Here is a 16,900-nt window from a genome sequence, read left to right as displayed (position 1 = left end):
TTAGTGTTCTTGTATGAGCATAAAGTGTCTCTAGGAGGATATATAAGAACCTGATTGACTGTCCCAGAAGGGGTGCTGGGTGGCTGGGGATGGGGGTGGAAGGTGGAGGGAGACTTTTCACGCCCTTATTTTTACAATTTGCATGATTTTCACTATATTTACAGGCATTTATTTAGGATAATTTTTGCCGTTTTGCATATCCATTTTAACCTTTTGAATTTTGGACCATGTGAATATAGTACCTATTCAAAAAATATTACATTTAACGTAAAATAAATAGCACATGTTTTGCCATTATCTCCCTATGGTGTTTTAGGAAAAATCATTTTCTCTTTCTCTCTGTCTTTTTTTTAATTTATTTTTATTTTTATTTTTTGAGACAGGGTCTCACTCTCTTGCCCAGGCTGGAGTGAAATGGCTTGATCTCGGCTCACTGCAACCTTGACCTCCTGGGTTCAAGGGATTCCTGTGCCTTAACCTCCCAAGTAGCTGGGACTACAGGTGTGCACCACCATGCCTGGCTAATTTTTGTATTTTTTTTTTAGTAGAGACAGGGTTTTGCCATGTTGGCCAGACTGGTCTTGAACTCCTGGCCTCAAGTAATCCACCCGCCTTGGCCTCCCAAAGTGCTAGGATTACAGGCTTGAGCCATTTTCCTCTTCTTTCATTGAACAAATGAGTCTTGATTTTCTACCATTAGCGAGGCACTGTTCTAGGCCCAGAAATTACATCTCTGGGCCTCTGTTTCTCGGTTTCCTCATCTGTAATGTGGAGAGACTGGATCATCTCTGGGGCAGAGGTCTTCAACTTGAGTGTGCATCGGACTCACCAAGAGGGCTCATTAAAACACAGACTGCTGAGCCACAGCCTGAGTTTCTGATTTAGTGGGTCTGGATAGGGCCTAAGAATTAGTATTTTTTATTTCCCAGGTGATGCTGGGGCTGCTAGCCCAAGAACCACACTTTGGGAACCCACCCAGGGTTCCATCTAGGGTTCTGTGCTTATAAATAAACTATATTCCAGTTCTGGAAATGTCAACAAATAAAAAATAGCCTCCTGCAACTCTGAATGTGAAGTAATCCCTTTCCCTAGCAGTTTGGGAAGACCTAACAAAGCAAACATGTCAACAGAAGTTCAATTATCTAGCTTCCATTCTACCCACAGGGCCATAGGAGAGAGACATGAAATCAATAGTGCTCAAAGTCGGGTGAGTTTCAACAAGTAATTCTTCCTGGGTGTGGTGACTTTGTGTAAGCCTTTTAAGGAAGGCTAAGTGGAGAGGTTTAAGCCTGGTAGGGCATTCTGAAATAGCCAGGCCTAATGCCCAAAGGATAATACTGTTGGATGTCACTTTAAGGCCCACTGCAACTTATCCCTTTCTTACAAATTTAGCCTGATCATTGGTAAGTTCTGGACAAGGACATGATGTCCCAGCATGAACTCCTGCACCTGACTTTATGCCTTTATTCATGCTGTTCCCTGTCTGGAATACCCTTCCTGATCCTCTCCACCTCTGTAAGCCCTATTTGTCTATCAGGACTGAGGTGCAATCTGACTATTCTTCATGAGAATGTAAGAACTTCTTGATCTATACTGAGTATCTTTTTCTGCCTGTCTCAACTTACTGGGATATTTGATCATTGTTTTCTAATTCTTTCTCATGTGTTGATTTATTCATTCAATAAATACTGCCCTTCCTTCAACAAATCCTTATTGGAGTCCTACAATGTGTTGGGCATTATAGTTGGTTTGAGGAAGAGACTCCTAGGTAAAAATAGACCTGGTTCCTGCTCTAATAGAGTAAGATCCATTAATCAAATAATTGCACTGGTGGAAGCACAATTACAAGCAGAAGAAAGTAGTCTAAAGGAAAGGAATATGGTTTTATGAGAACATATAAGAAAGGAATCTGATGTAGACTTGGGGATTGGGGTCAGAGTGAACTTTCTGAGAATGTGTAGTTTGAGCTGAGATCTGAAGGATACCCAGTGGCGGGAAGGAGGGGAAGAGCTCTCCAAATGGTGAGGGGGCATCATGTACAAAGGCCCTGCAGTGGAAGGGAACATGGCAAGTTCAAGGAAAGAGCTCTTTGAAAACAGCATCCAGTTTGGGAGAGATGATGTTGAATTGCCTTTGAATATGGATGTGGTGACGTAGAGTAGGCAGCTAATCAGGATCTCAGACCATCTGAGCTGGGGGCAATCTTTGGGGGTCAGAAAGGATGGGTGGTGGATGAGGCTATCAAAGGAGAGAATATGTGTGAGGAAAGGAGTGGGTATCTCAGACTGGGTCATAAGCCCCAGTGGGCCAGAGCATTTCAAGGAAGGAGAGTTGCTTCCCACTGGCAAGACAGGGAATGTTTCTCTTATTTCTCCCTCTCTCCCTGCTCACTGTCTTCTGAGTTCTGGTCTTAATTATGCCTCACCTGGATGCAGCAAGAGTCTGCTAATTCAGTGCTTCTCAAATTTTAATGTGCACGTGACTCACTTGGGGGTGGGCATCATCTCAATAAAATACAGATTCTGATTCAATAGATCTCAACTGGAGCCTGAGATTCTGCATTTCTAACCAGCTCCCAGGTGAGAGGACCTGGACCACCCTTTGAGCAGCGAGGTTCATTAGTCTCCTTGCTTCTGAAACTCAGCACTCTCACGCCCAACATCCTTTCACTGCTGCAGCCATCCTTGGCCAGCCTCCCCTTCCACCTACGGCTTTCCTTCCTCCACCCTTCACTCCACCAAATGCAACCCCTCATCTGAAGTTTTCCATCTCTTTCTCTCATAGTTCAGAAAGGGACAGACCAACTCAGCTCACTCCCAGGTAGAGGGGGATGACTGCAGTGGTCTTCAAACTTTTCTGTTTAAAATCCTCCCTAAAAGAATCTTTTAAAACTCTTTGCCCCTTCATACAGTTTTAAGTTTACACACACATTTTTTTATGATACATTTGCTGAAGATACCATTTCCAGTACATTGTAAACATTGATATTTTTAAGCAAAACTATTACATCACTGTTTTAAATTTATCCAGTGGAATCTAAACACCATAGCAATTTAATACCTCCCGTCATCCATTTTAAAAATGCGTGAACACCCTCTTTAATAGTCAGTGTTCCTTTTTCTTCTGGAAATTGTATTTTCATTTCATTTGCCCTATGGAATTTTATCCTAATGTGATATGTGTAATATATTTTTATGCTTGGAACTTTTTCACTTGTTTCCCTACCATATTTTTCTGTAGCAATTTTATATAAAGTTGAAACTTTTTTAATTTCCTAAAATTAAAAGATCTAAGTATTAAAATGTTCTTCTGGTTTGAGTTATCACAATTATTAATAGTACACAGTTGATCAAAACATTAAATGTATTACTAATTTGGATAAATAGTAAACATAAATAGTTAAATTATATTGAAAATGCATCTCTAAATGAAATGGTGGTACTGGGTAACTTTTTTGGGGGGGTGACTTTTTAAAATAAACTTTTTTTAATTGACGTATGACATATACACCTTTATGTATATGACCAGGTCATAGTGTATAGCTTGAATTACAGCAGAGTGAGAATGACCATGCAGTTACCATCCAGGTCTAGAAACAAAATTTTGCTGGTGCTGAGCTATATTTTCAATTTCATTATCCATGGAAGAATATTACTTATTACTAGCATGAGACAAGGATCAGCATTTATTGTGTTTCCATTTTTCGTTCTCCATGGTGCAGTACATGAAAAGTTTGCCCTTCTTGTTGTAAAGGAGGGTGATTAGGAAAGAGAAGTCCTAAAAGGACAGCTTGCACCTCTGCCATCCATGAGTTCTAGAAAGAATTTCAAGTTGAGGATCTAGAAATTGAACCTCTTTTTTTTTTTTTTTTTTTTTTTTGTAGATGGAGTTTTGCTCTTGTCACCGAGCCTGGAGTGCAGTGGCACAATCTCGGCTCACTGCAACCTCTGCCTCCCGGGTTCAAGTGAATCTCCTGCCTCAGCCTCCCAAGTAGCTGGGATTGCAAGCGCCTGCCACCATGCCCAGCTAATTTTTGTATTTTTGGTAGAGACGGGCAGATCATGAGGTCAGGAGATCGAGACCATCCTGGCTAACACGGTGAAACCCCGTCTCTACTAAAAATACAAAATTAGCTGGGCATGGTGGCGGGCACCTGTAGTCCCAGCTACTCGGGAGGCTGAGGTAGGAGAATCACTTGAACCCAGGAGGCGGAGGTTGCAGTGAGCCAAGATCGCACCATTGCCCTCCAGCCTGGGCAACAGAGCAAGAGTCCATCTCAAAAAAAAAAAAAAAGAAAAGAGATGAGGTCTTGCTGTGTTGCCCAGGCTAGTCTTGAACTCCTTCGCTCAAGTAATCCTCACCTCAGTCTCCTGATAGGTGGGGGTACAGGTGCATGCCATCGCACCCTGCTTCTCTTATTTTTACCGTTTGATTACATGCATCTTTTTCCCCTTTGTAATTATTCATGCAACTCATCACCTTTTCTAACTACATGCTTGAGAGCAGGCCTGTGTCTTAGTCATTTCTCCACGTTGTGCCTTACAGTTAATAGGTGTCTAATAAATATGTGTTGAACAGATAAATTGATTAATGCACATCTTAAACTTCTTTATATTTCCCACAGGTCCTAGAATAGTGTTGGGCTTTCAATAGCAGGGTCTCAGAAGAATGGATGAATTAATCAATGAACAAAACAATGAATTAACAAATCAATGAACTACTGAGCCATTGAGCAATGGCTCAAAAGTAAGGAGTTTGCATCTTATGTGAGAGTTAAGATCTGCAGACTGAGTGAAAAGGGTGTGGAGTGCATGACACTGGCTATTTCTAATAGAGTCTCCTGTTTCATATATATATATGTGTGTGTGTGTGTGTGTGTGTATATATATATACAGAGAGAGAGAGAGAGAGAGAGAGGTGTGGTTTTATGCTGTCACCTAGGCTACAGTGCAGTGGTGCAGTTGTAACTCAGTGCAGCCTTAGACTTCTGGTCCCAAGTGATCCTCCTTCCTCAGCCTCCTGAGCAGCTGGGACTACAGGCGCATGCCACCACACCCAGCTAATTTAAAAACATTTTTGAGACAGGATCTCCCTATGTTGCCCAGGCTGGTCTCAAATGAACCTCGTGTCTCAGCCTCCCAGGTAGCTGGGATTATATATTTATTTTTATCACTGGTAATGGTGGATATCAATTGCTCATCACAAAACATCCAAATAAATCCTTTCCTGTCTTTTGCATCTTGCCTTGCAGGTGTGAGCAACGTCTCCTCACCACAGTGCTGTGTGGTCCGTACCTCAGCCAGGGAGAGGATGTGAAACCCCCCACTCTGCACATGAGTGGTACAGGCCAACAGGAACACCTGGCTCCACCCACATTCACAGACATGTCAGCCGTGGAGTAGTGCCGACACTTTCTCTCAGCTTCTCAGGGTTTCAGTCCTTTTGGGTTTGTTTTATTTACCTTTTTTATGGTTTTGTGGCTGGACGTTCACAACCAAGGCAGACAGCATGGGTGACCAGCAACTGTACAAGACCAACCATGTGGCTCATGGTAGTGAGAACCTTTTCTACCAACAGCCACCACTTGGCGTCCACAGCGGGCTGAACCACAACTATGGGAATGCAGTAACAGGGGGCGGAATGGATGCCCCTCAGGCCTCGCCCATCTCCCCCCACTTCCCTCAAGATACACGGGATGGTCTGGGCTTGCCTGTTGGCTCCAAAAACCTTGGCCAAATGGATACCTCGAGGCAGGGAGGGTGGGGAAGTCATGCAGGGCCTGGAAACCATGTCCAGCTACGTGGAAACCTGGCCAACTCAAACATGATGTGGGGGGCACCAGCCCCGGCTGAGCCCACTGATGGCTACCAATATACCTACTCCCAGGCCAGTGAGATCCGGACCCAGAAGCTTACCAGCGGTGTCTTACACAAGCTGGACTCTTTCACCCAGGTGTTTGCCAACCAAAACCTGCGAATTCAGGTCAACAATATGGCCCAGGTGCTGCACACTCAGTCAGCAGTGATGGATGGAGCCCCTGACAGTGCCCTCCGCCAGCTGCTGTCTCAGAAGCCCGTGGAGCCCCCAGCACCGGCTATCCCTTCCCGCTACCAGCAGGTGCCCCAGCAGCCTCACCCTGGTTTCACTGGTGGGCTGTCCAAACCAGCTCTTCAGGTCGGGCAGCACCCTACCCAAGGGCACCTGTATTATGACTACCAGCAGCCTCTGGCCCAGGTGCCAGTGCAGGGAGGACAGCCACTGCAGGCCCCACAGATGCTGTCACAGCACATGCAACAGATGCAGCAGCACCAGTATTACCCACCGCAGCAACAGCAGCAAGCCGGGCAACAGCGTATCTCCATGCAAGAAATACAGACGCAGCCGCAACAAATTCGCCCATCACAGCCGCAGCCGCCACCGCCGCAGCAGCAGCCACCGCAGCAGCTACAGCTGCAGCAGCGGCAGGGTTCAATGCAGATACCTCAGTATTATCAGCCCCAACCCATGATGCAGCACTTGCAAGAGCAGCAACAGCAACAGATGCACCTGCAGCCCCCATCTTATCACAGGGACCCTCACCAGTATACCCCAGAGCAGGCACACACTGTCCAGCTGATTCCCCTGGGCTCCATGTCCCAGTACTACTACCAGGAGCCCCAGCAGCCCTACAGCCACCCCCTCTACCAGCAGAGCCACCTGTCCCAGCACCAGCAGCGTGAGGACAGTCAGCTGAAGACCTACTCTAGCGACAGACAGGCCCAGGCCATGCTGAGCTCCCATGGGGACCTGGGGCCTCCTGACACAGGAATGGGAGACCCAGCAAGCTCAGATCTGACCCGGGTCAGCAGCGCCCTCCCCCATCGCCCCCTCCTATCCCCCAGTGGGATCCACCTCAACAACATGGGGCCTCAGCATCAGCAGCTGTCTCCCAGTGCCATGTGGCCCCAGGTATTCTCCCAGTGGGAGTTTTTCTCAATACCCAGTGTGCTACAGGGTCAGCCAGAGCTGAGTCTGCAGTGCTCAATCCTCTCTCCAAGCCCCCTCAACCCTTTTGTTCTTTACTCATTCCACAAACATTAACCTACATGTGTCACGCACTGTCTGTGCCAAGCACTTGGAATACAAAATCAATCTCTATTAAGTCCTTTGGCCATGGAGCTTATAATCTATTAAGGAGATGGCCAGAGTACCATATCATGCCCTAAATGATTCACTTAATGGTCAAGACCTTGAGTCACGTGTCAGGGGACCACACAGTGTTGGTGTCTCAGTTCCCTTGGATCTGTGTACTCTGGATATGCTCTATGACATTGGTCTCCCTTTGGGAGGGAGACCACATTATGACAGCATTTCTCAAAGTATATTGCTCAGAACAGCCATTCCACAGTGTTTAATGAATATTGCTAGGGAAACAGTGGGTTCTCTGGATAAATAAACTAGGGGGTTTTTTTTGTTTGTTTGTTTGTTTTGAGATGGAGTCTCGCCCTGTAGCCCAGGCTGGAGTGCAATGGCACCATCTCGGCTCACTGCAACTTCCCCCACCTCCTGGGTTCAAGTGATTCTCCTGCCTCAGCCTACCAAGTAGCTGGAATTACAGGCATACACCACCACACCCAGCTAAGTTTTTGTATTTTTAGTAGAGACAAGGTTTCACCATGTTGGTCAGGCTGGTCTCAAACTCCGACCTCATGATGCGCCTGCCTCACCCTCCCAAAGTGCTGGGATTACAGGTGTGAGCCACTGTGCCCGGCCTCTTTTTTCTTGTTTTAGACAGGGTCTTGCTCTGTCACCCAGGCTGGAATGCAGTGATGTAATCATAGCTCACTGCAGCCTTGAACTCCTGGGCTCAAACGATCCTCCCACTTCACCCTCCCACATAGCTAGAACTACAGGTGCATGCCACCATGCCTGAGCACTTTCTTTGGTTTTGTTTTGTTTTGTAGAGACAGGTCTCCCTATGTTGCCCAGGCTGCTCTTGAACTCCTGGCCGCAGGCAATCCTCCTGCTTTAGCCTCCCAAAGTGAAACAGGGTGCTGTACTACAGGACTTTTTGTGACCTTTAATATGGTAGTATGCATCGTGAGTCTCCCAGATACCATGTGTGATTGTGGAGATGAAAACCTTAGCTGCCCACATGATCCAGGCTGGGAAAGTAAATAAGCAAAACTGTCTGGTATGAGACATTAGGGAGTGGTGGTGACTGTGGACTAGAGAGCAGATGCCCCATCCCATAGCATTCTCATTAACGGTTTTTAAAAAACAGTCTAGCCAAACAAACATGTCTGCAGGCCGGTTCAGCCTGTGCACCATGATTAACCCTTGATTAGTTCCCAAAAGTATTTGACCAGAAAACAGCCTACTATGTGCTGGGCACTTTTCATGCCTTGGCTTATTCCAAGGCATACAGTCACATGACAGCAGTGTCTGAGGAGGAGGCGACCCCAGATGGGAACTGGTTGGGTAGAAAGAAGGTTCTGTTGGAGGTTGAAGGCCAGAGATGAACTTCCCCTAGAGTTTGTTTTGTCTGGGGTTCAGAACCGGTGGTAACTGAGAGCCTTTGTAAATATAAGAATGAGATGATTTGGCTAAGGCTTTTTAAGAAGAATTCCAGGGCCAGGTATGGTGGTTCACACCTATAATCCAAGCACTTTGGAAGGCCAAGACAGGAGGATCGCTTGAGCCCAGGAGTTCGAGACCAGCCTAAGCAACATAGCGAAATCTTGCCTCTACAAAAAATCAAAAATTTAGCTGGGTGTTGTGGCGCACACCTGTAGTCCCAGCTACTTGGCAGGCTGAGGCAGGAGGATTGCTTAAGTCCAGGTGGTAGAAGCTGCAGTGAGCCATGATCATGCTACTGCACTACAGCCTGGGTGACAGAGCAAGACCCTGTCTCAAAAAAAAAAAAGAATTCCGTCAGGGGGTCTCCTGGCATAATGCTGTGTCTTCCAACTCTTTCTTCTGTGTCTCTTATGGGAATGGAGCCTGTCTGTGCACAGAGTGGGTGCCCTGGGAGAACAGGAAAGAACACGGTGGGGGGTTGCATCCTGGTGGGCTTGTTGTGGCTGGCAGCAGCTCCAGGAGTGGGGCGGTGGTCCCAAGTCAAGGAGCAATTCAGGGACAGAAGTCAAATGCAGAAGAGTGAGGGAGTGAGTGGACATGAATGGGGTCAGCACAAGGCAGACAGCAGAAAGAGTCCTGGAAGAGTACCTGGTGTTCCCACTGCTCGAGGACTTCTCCCTTCAGAACACGTTTTTTTCTCTTCTTTTTTTCGGTGTCCTGTTTGGCTCAAAATTAGATGCACCTACCTGATGGGAGAGCCCAGCCAGGGTCCCCTGAGTCAAGGTAGGATGAGTGGAACCTTGTTGGTATTTTGGGAGACTGGGAGGATTTTCTGGGGTGTCTCTCATGATTCATTTCTAAATTCCAAGTCATTCCTCAAAGAAGTGTGTAGAAATAATAATAGCAGCTGTTGTGTTTGAGTGCATACTATGTGCTAAGCACTAGGCATTATGTATAGTAAAGTAACCTATGAGGGTGGGTGTGATTACGATGTGCCTATACTCAGTAAGCACTCAATAATTGTTAGCTATTATGATTGTTACTTTACAGATGAGAAAACTGAGGCTCAAAGAGTTTAAGGTTACATATCAAGTAACAATGCTGGGATTGACTGCAAAGCCCATGTTCTGTCCACTATGCATTCATTCGGTATTTATTGAGTGCCTACTGTGTGCCAAGCATAGAACTAGGTTTTGAGAACGCAGCAGTGAACAGTACAGACTTGCTTCCTCATCTCATGGGCATGGTCAATAAAGATTTAGCCAAACCTGATAAACTGCTGAAGTGTGCAGTATGGCGGCTGCCCCAGGAACTTGCACAAATGTCTCTAGGTGGGGAGGCTGTTGGAGGAGCTGGGCTCAGGCTGACCCTGGAAGGGTAATAAGCTATCGTTCCCAAGTCAAAATCCATTGCCTGAAGGCTTGGTGTGAAGAAGGACATTTTGTTCAATTCTTGCATGACTTTGAGAAGGCCTTTTCCCACCCTGGAGCCTCAGTTTTTCATCTATAAATTGAACTTTGTTCTCTAAAGGGCATTGGGGTGATACAAGTGGTGCCATGGACAATAGGATCATTGGATGAATGAAATGGGTTTGTGGTGAGTATGAGGTCTTGTGGCAAGTCACTGTTTCCCCTTCCTCAACATATGTGTCCTCTCCATTTGGCTCTACCCTTGAGCAGTGGCCAACCCAAAGGAGCGTTTGGGGAGCAGTTTGATGCCAAGAACAAGCTGACATGCTCCATCTGCCTGAAGGAGTTCAAGAACCTGCCTGCCCTGAACGGCCACATGCGGTCCCACGGGGGAATGAGGGCCTCCCCCAACCTCAAACAGGTTAGCAGGAGCCAGTTCCCGGTCCTTTCTAGGCCGTGTGCTGCTTGCTTTGCTTTGCTGCGGTCAGACAGAGAGTGATGTGAGCCCCATGCGGGACCTGGCGAGGCACAGTCCTCCCTTGACAGGAATGCTTAGGCTTTGGCGCTGGGAGCCAGCCAGGTCAAGCAGCCCCACTTCCCCAGCTTTATGATGAGCGAGGGTCAAAATCAGAGGCGCTAGAAAGCCTTTTAGGGCATCCCAGCCTCTCTCTCTGCCTCCTGGAGAAGACAGCAAAGGAAAACATGTAAATGCAATATTATTTTTAAACTTCTGCTGCTTGACACACCCAAGACCAGGCCCACTGGGGCCTTCCAGATTAGTGGTCAATGGCCAGAGAAAGCTAATATAATCATCAGGCTCTCAGTCAGAATTTTCTGTTTACTGATACAGTGATGTTTGGCTCAACATCTAAAGATCCTTAAATACCCTCTGGATTATCCAGGTAGGATATCCAGATAGTAAACTATCCACAAATTTTAGAGTTAGATTAAAATCAAAAAATTTTCTCAGAATTATTTTAATATTGTTACTCTTAATTTAAATCTATGGGATTAAATCTCTGTTGACCAGAATTTTTGATTACCCAAATCACTCCATCTCCTGGCCATGCCAGATTATGTTTTTTAAAAAAGCTTTTGTCTTTACTTGTTAAAAGTACATGTTTTGTATCTCCAGTGTGGTTTCCTGACCTGAATAAAATTTAGGATGGAATGCCTATTTCCATTTGACAAATGAGTAAACTAAGGCCCATAGAATTAAAAACTCCTACACAAGATCATACCTTTTTTGGGACTGATTACAAGTCCGTGTCCTTTTCTTTAAAAGCATGACAACCACACAATTTTTAAAAAATAGTTTAATATACAAGTAATGCATGGTCAAGATTTTTTAACTGTAGAAAATGGAGTCCATGGCCTCCTCCACCATCAGCTGGCATCACTCCAGCCAAGGGACTCAGGATTGCAGGAAGGAAATCGCCCTGCAGTGGTTCTCTATCACCCATACCTGATGTCCTGGAACCTTTCGGGAAAAGCAAAGTGCATCCCCCTTGTGAGAGCTGCTCTCAGCCCAGGATCAAAGCCTTTATTGTCTGTGTAGGAGGAAGGAGAGAAGGTCCTGCCGCCTCAGCCCCAGCCGCCACTGCCGCCTCCGCCTCCGCCGCCACCACAGCTCCCTCCCGAGGCAGAAAGCCTCACGCCTATGGTCATGCCCGTGTCTGTCCCTGTCAAGCTTCTCCCACCCAAGCCCAGCTCTCAGGGGTTCACCAACAGCACCGTTGCCGCCCCCTCCGCCAGAGACAAGCCAGCCAGCTCGATGTCGGACGACGAGATGCCTGTGCTCGTGAGGATGACCCTCTCTCCCCCACACTCACCCCAAGGGGCTGCCCCCCGCACGCCTGCTGTGAGTTGCTGCTCTGCCCCACCTGCCTAGGTGGGGACATCCCTTTGCTTTCTTGGAGATGGGGTGGCCCTTCCAGAGTCACTGACCTGAGCTCAGACATGGCTTTGTCTCTCAGGGCTGAACCCCTGTGACCATGTTGGGAACCCCATCCTTGTTCACACTGCCTGCTCCCCATTAAATGCCAAACTAATGGCCTGGGTTAGATTCTGAGAGACCCGAAAGTGTTCCCAGGTTTAAACAGAGATGATCATTCAGCTGGGAATCACTGGGACAATCATAGCAATTATTGAAATATGGAAGTACTCTATCCCAGAAAGTAAGCAGCTGTTGCCCCAGGCCCTGGCCCCTTCCCCAGGATCTCCAGACCTCCCAAACCCACAACCAAAGAGGTAAACACTGGCGCAGCAGGCTTCCAGGCAATAGCCCTGGCATCCATTCTGACAATCAGCCTTACCAGATGCTTAATATTTTGTCTGCTTAAATACCCTGGAGAACCTAATTCATTAAAGTTCCCAAAGTAGTTCCACTGAGAGCCACCCACCCCTAATCTCAGGAAAGCAAAGAGATTTGTTTTTCTCACTCACTGTTCTCCTTTCTCCAGTTCTAAGTGCTTCACTCAAACAGCTTAACTTGCCTCTGGGAAGGGTTTCCCTCTCTGTCTGTCTGTCTCTCTCTTTCTGTCTCTCGGCCCCTAGGGAATTTGTGACCTGTGTGGTTGGCAATATCAAACCTACCCCCTCCCCACAAAGTGGCATGCTGGGTCATATTTGTCCTTAGGAATAGGTAGCTGCTGAGAATCCAGGAGGCATAAGGGTAGGCTGGGCCGGGATAGAGGGAGAGAAGATAATGAATACAACTAGAAAAGTACAGAAAAAAACCTTTATGGTTATCTGTGTAATATCAAGTCCTCAAAAGAAGAGAAACTGTTGGAGAACTAGGGGGAAGATTCTCATAAGCTGTCAGGACTTGGGGGGTCAGCAACAGGCAGAGACATGAAATGACACATCCAAGCTCCCTCTTTGCCCAGGGAAGTTCATGCTTTGGCGGGAGAAACAGTGTTTCCTTGGGGAAATAGTTCCCTTGGGGAACTCTCAATTAAGGGTTCATAGTCACATGGGGGTCAGAGTCCCAGGCACCCCTTCAAGATGGTAAGAGAAAGACAGGGGCAGACAAGAAATGGATGCTTTAAGTGTGACTGGATGAGAATACACCTGGGTAGCCAAAGTCATTATGGACTGGGGAGGGGCAAGGGAGTTTGCTCAGGAGATCATCATTAGAGTTCTGAGCAGGATTTTGAACGAAGGGATGAACTTGGCTTAATGGAAGGGTGAGAGAGACCTCGTTGGTGGGGGCGGTAGGCTGAAGTGGAAGCATGTAGATGGGACTGAATACATGGGAGCAAGGCCCTGGCACTTAATGTAAAGAAATTAAAACATCCGGGAAGGAGCCCCGAATGTCCATCTCAGCTTGGGCTCCTAGCCAGCTGGGATGAAGACAGCTGAGACCTGCCCCCACTCAGAGCCTCAGTTTCCTCCCCTGACCTTGATAGGGTTGGACTCATCAGTGGTTCTCATCCTTCTCTGTGGGCAGCTTTTTAAAGTTTTCAGTGCTTGGCCTCACCCCCAAAGTGTCCAAATAGCTTGGTGGGGTGGAACACTGTAAGTGCTTCCTCTCAAGTGACAACCATACATGTCATCCTGGGTGGCTTCTCTGGCCCAGTGGCTCAGAGCCTTGCCTGGAGGATCGGAAAATCCAGGTTTAGAGCTGGAGTAACAGGACAAGAAGCTGGAGGAGAGGGAGCCCAAAAGGGATCTCTGGCCCTGTGATCAGAGGTCTGGATTGCAGTGCTGCGTTGAGATCGTGTAAGGTCTTTATGTTCTTGGATGACCTTATCTGTTACCCGGGAACAGAGTGTGTCTTCAGGGCTGCTCCCCTTGTGGGGGGCACAAGCCTCCTTCCGCCATTCTCCTCAGCCCCTCTCTCGCCTCAGCCTTAGGCGCTGAGGAGCCCTCTGGTGGAGAAAAGAGGCGGTTGAGCGCGCTGGCCTAAGGATGGTCCCCTGGGGGTGAGGCGCGGGGGTCGGGGAGTGGGGGCGGGTAGTTAGGAACCTCACTCTGGAGCCGGGAGCCTGGGACCCTCTGCCCCCTCCTCCTTTCCCCACTCTCTGCCTCCCTAGACTCCTCTCTTAGAGGCCAGGATGGCACCATGGAAGGCAGAGAAGCTGAGGGAGAAACAGAAGGGGGCAGAGCCTGAAGCTCTGGAGGGAGAGGAGTCCAGAGCAGAGGAGCCCATGAGGCAGGTCACATGGCCTGGAGGCAGATGGTCACATGACCAGAGCCAGCCCTTCCCATCACCCCCTGCTGCTTCCTACCCAGGCGCCACCCTGGGCTCAGGAGTCTCCAGGACCTGCAGCTGTGACTGGCCCCTGGCCTGCAGGGCCTGAGAGGGCACCCCAAACTGCCCAGAACCTTCCCTCAGGTATCCCCGTGGCCCCTCCCAACCACACGGCCTCTGCAGCCACACCCAGCTCTCGACTTTTCTGGGCTGATGCTACCACACAACCCTAGTCTGTTTCTGTTTGGCTTTGGCATGCCCTGCTCATCTGTTTACGTGCCTATGTTTACTTATTAGTATATATGTATCCATGTGGCAGATCCTCCTTCCAGACTATGCTTGGTTCCGCTGCCATTAAAATAAACTAACTCTCCTGACAGGAAGCCAACCTCAGAGAAGAGTTTGCTACAAATAAGCTACGAGTTCTGGGAGCAATAGTGAGGGGTGGTGACGGGGGAGGTTAACCAGATCCGTTTTTAGGTGAGCACATGGAAGGGCCCTTAGAGGTCATCGAGGGCTCTCCCCCGTGCTGAAAGTGACCCAGGAGAGCCCGGTGTGGGTCGCTGGCCTTAGGAACCTTGGCTAGGCTTGAACCCCCACTTCCTGCCTCACAGGTCTCGGTCCCAGCTTCCCTGAAGAGATTATTCTGTCCCCTTCTCAGAACATGTGGTATCTGTTCCCGATGTCCGTCCCTGGGGAGCAGTGGGGGAATTAAAGAGCCCACTCAGCTGGATTCCACTCAAACAGATGGGAATGTAGTGATAAGCAATAAAGAATTTGAATTTATTACTTCTTGCCCGCCCACTATTCCTACCACCCCCAGCTCTTTCAGAAATTAGGGATTTCTTCCAAAACCTTAGTTTTCTCCCTAGTCTAGCGACCAGAACTCGCTTTGCCTAAAATGGATGTGGTCAGAATGTGGGGGCGTTGGGGGTGGGGGGTCAAGCAGAAGGGCTCTATGCTTAGACAGTAGAAGGCCCCCTTCCCTGAACCTGTGGACATGGCCTGCGGGGGAAGCTGAAGTATTCGAATCAGATCGTTGTTCCGGTTTTAGGAAATCCCCAGGAAGCATCAGCCGAGTGTGCCCAAAGCCGAGGAGCCCCTCAAGACCGTGCAGGAGAAGAAAAAGTTCCGGCACCGGCCGGAACCACTCTTCATCCCGCCGCCGCCCTCCTACAACCCGAACCCCGCCGCCTCCTACTCGGGCGCCACCCTGTACCAGAGCCAGCTGCGCTCCCCGCGCGTCCTCGGGGACCACCTGCTCCTGGACCCCACCCACGAGCTGCCCCCTTACACGCCCCCACCTATGCTGAGCCCGGTGCGCCAGGGCTCGGGGCTCTTCAGCAATGTTCTCATCTCCGGCCACGGCCCTGGCGCCCACCCGCAGCTGCCCCTGACGCCCCTGACGCCCACACCACGGGTGCTGCTGTGTCGCTCCAGTGAGTCACCCCTTTAGCGTCCTCCTGGGCTCTGGGTGCTGGGTAAAGTCCTGGGACACCTCGTTCTCTTTAGCTTTCTCATTTATCCCACAGACTTTTGCGGAGTATTGGCTGTATGTAGCACACGCTGCTGGGTGTTAAGAAAGACTTGGAATACGTAGCCCTTATCCTCAAGGGAATCGCAGTCTAATTGGAAGACAGATGTATAAAGTGATCACTACAGTCTCTGGGTTAAGGAAACAGTTGAAATGTTCACCCACTTTTTAAGACTGCCAGCAATGATCGTGCAAGAGAGAAAAAATGAGGCCTTGCACGGTGGCTCACACGTGTAATCCCAGCGTTTTCGGAGGTCGAGGCGGGTGGATCACTTGAGGCCGGGAGTTGGACACCAGCCTGGCCAACATGGTGAAACCCTGTCTCTACTAAAAATACAAAAATTAGACGGGCATGGTGGCACGCACCTGTAATCCCAGCTACTCGGGAAGCTGAGGCAGGAGAATCGCTTAAACCTGGGAGGCAGAGGTTGCAGTGAGCCAAGATCACGCCACTGCACTCTAGCCTGGGGGACGAGAGCGAAACTCCATCTCAAAAAAAAAAAAAAAAAATAGCGGGATGTGGTAGCAGGCACCTGTAGTTCCAGCTACTCAGGAGACTGAGGCAGGAGACTCTCTTGAACCCAGGAAGCGGAGGCTGCAGTGAGCCGACATCGCACCACGGCACTCCCGCCTGGGCAAACGAGCGAGACTACGTCTCAAAAAAAAGAAAATGTACTCAGTAGATGTACAAATAAGATTAGGTATTACATGCAAGATCAAGCCTTGATATTTTACCATGCTTTATAAAAATCAAGCATAGAGAGGCTAGGATCTCTTTCTGGAGCAAGAATAATTGCATAGAAAACACACCGCTTAGCAGACCATTGTGGGACAGCTGGCTTCTCCTCACCATGTGTGAGAAATGGGTAACCCTAAGTTATTTCGCACCATACTCCACCCAGCTCCCTGGAAACTGTCAAGGGTAACTCTGGCAGGAGTTGGGTAAGAGAGGAGCTCTATTATGGCTGGTTAGGTAACTGCTCATTTGCTTTAGTCTTTTTCAACATTCCTTCCCTGTTGACTAGTGACCTCTGATTTTTGTGTTTTAGACAGCATCGATGGCAGCAACGTGACGATCACCCCAGGGCCTGGAGAGCAGACTGTAGATGTTGAACCGTAAGGAAAAGTCAATTACTCTTTAGAACAGAAGCCTCAGCTTCTTGAGAAGTATAGTTAATACTTTTGTAGTCAGAGGATTACACT

At 48.3% G+C, this 16,900-nt stretch overlaps 1 protein-coding gene across 26 annotated transcripts in view; it reads left to right on the top strand.

Annotated features, from left to right (window-relative positions):
* TRERF1 (transcriptional regulating factor 1) overlaps positions 1 to 16,900 on the top strand; it is a 224,535-nt gene that overhangs the window by 174,369 nt on the left and 33,266 nt on the right. For 9 of the 26 annotated variants that reach the window (XM_054557499.2, XM_054557492.2, XM_054557493.2 and 6 more), the window contains 6 exons: positions 5,252 to 6,948; positions 9,296 to 9,342; positions 10,239 to 10,389; positions 11,527 to 11,829; positions 15,218 to 15,602; positions 16,747 to 16,813. In XM_054557499.2, the coding sequence (XP_054413474.1) occupies positions 5,509 to 6,948; positions 9,296 to 9,342; positions 10,239 to 10,389; positions 11,527 to 11,829; positions 15,218 to 15,602; positions 16,747 to 16,813 (2,393 nt within the window). In that variant the 5' untranslated portion in view covers positions 5,252 to 5,508. Of the gene's footprint in view, positions 1 to 4,624; positions 4,747 to 5,251; positions 6,949 to 9,295; positions 9,343 to 10,238; positions 10,390 to 11,526; positions 11,830 to 15,217; positions 15,603 to 16,746; positions 16,814 to 16,900 lie in introns of all 26 variants that reach the window. The other 17 variants (XM_054557501.2, XM_063724789.1, XM_063724790.1 and 14 more) reach the window with 3 other exon arrangements.

The sequence above is a fragment of the Pongo abelii genome, chromosome 5 (genome assembly GCF_028885655.2).
Source record: "Pongo abelii isolate AG06213 chromosome 5, NHGRI_mPonAbe1-v2.0_pri, whole genome shotgun sequence".
Taxonomy (NCBI): Eukaryota; Metazoa; Chordata; class Mammalia; order Primates; family Hominidae; genus Pongo; species Pongo abelii.
The sequence above is the reverse complement of the archived record's forward strand: the minus strand, read 5'-3'. Positions and strand labels throughout refer to the sequence as shown.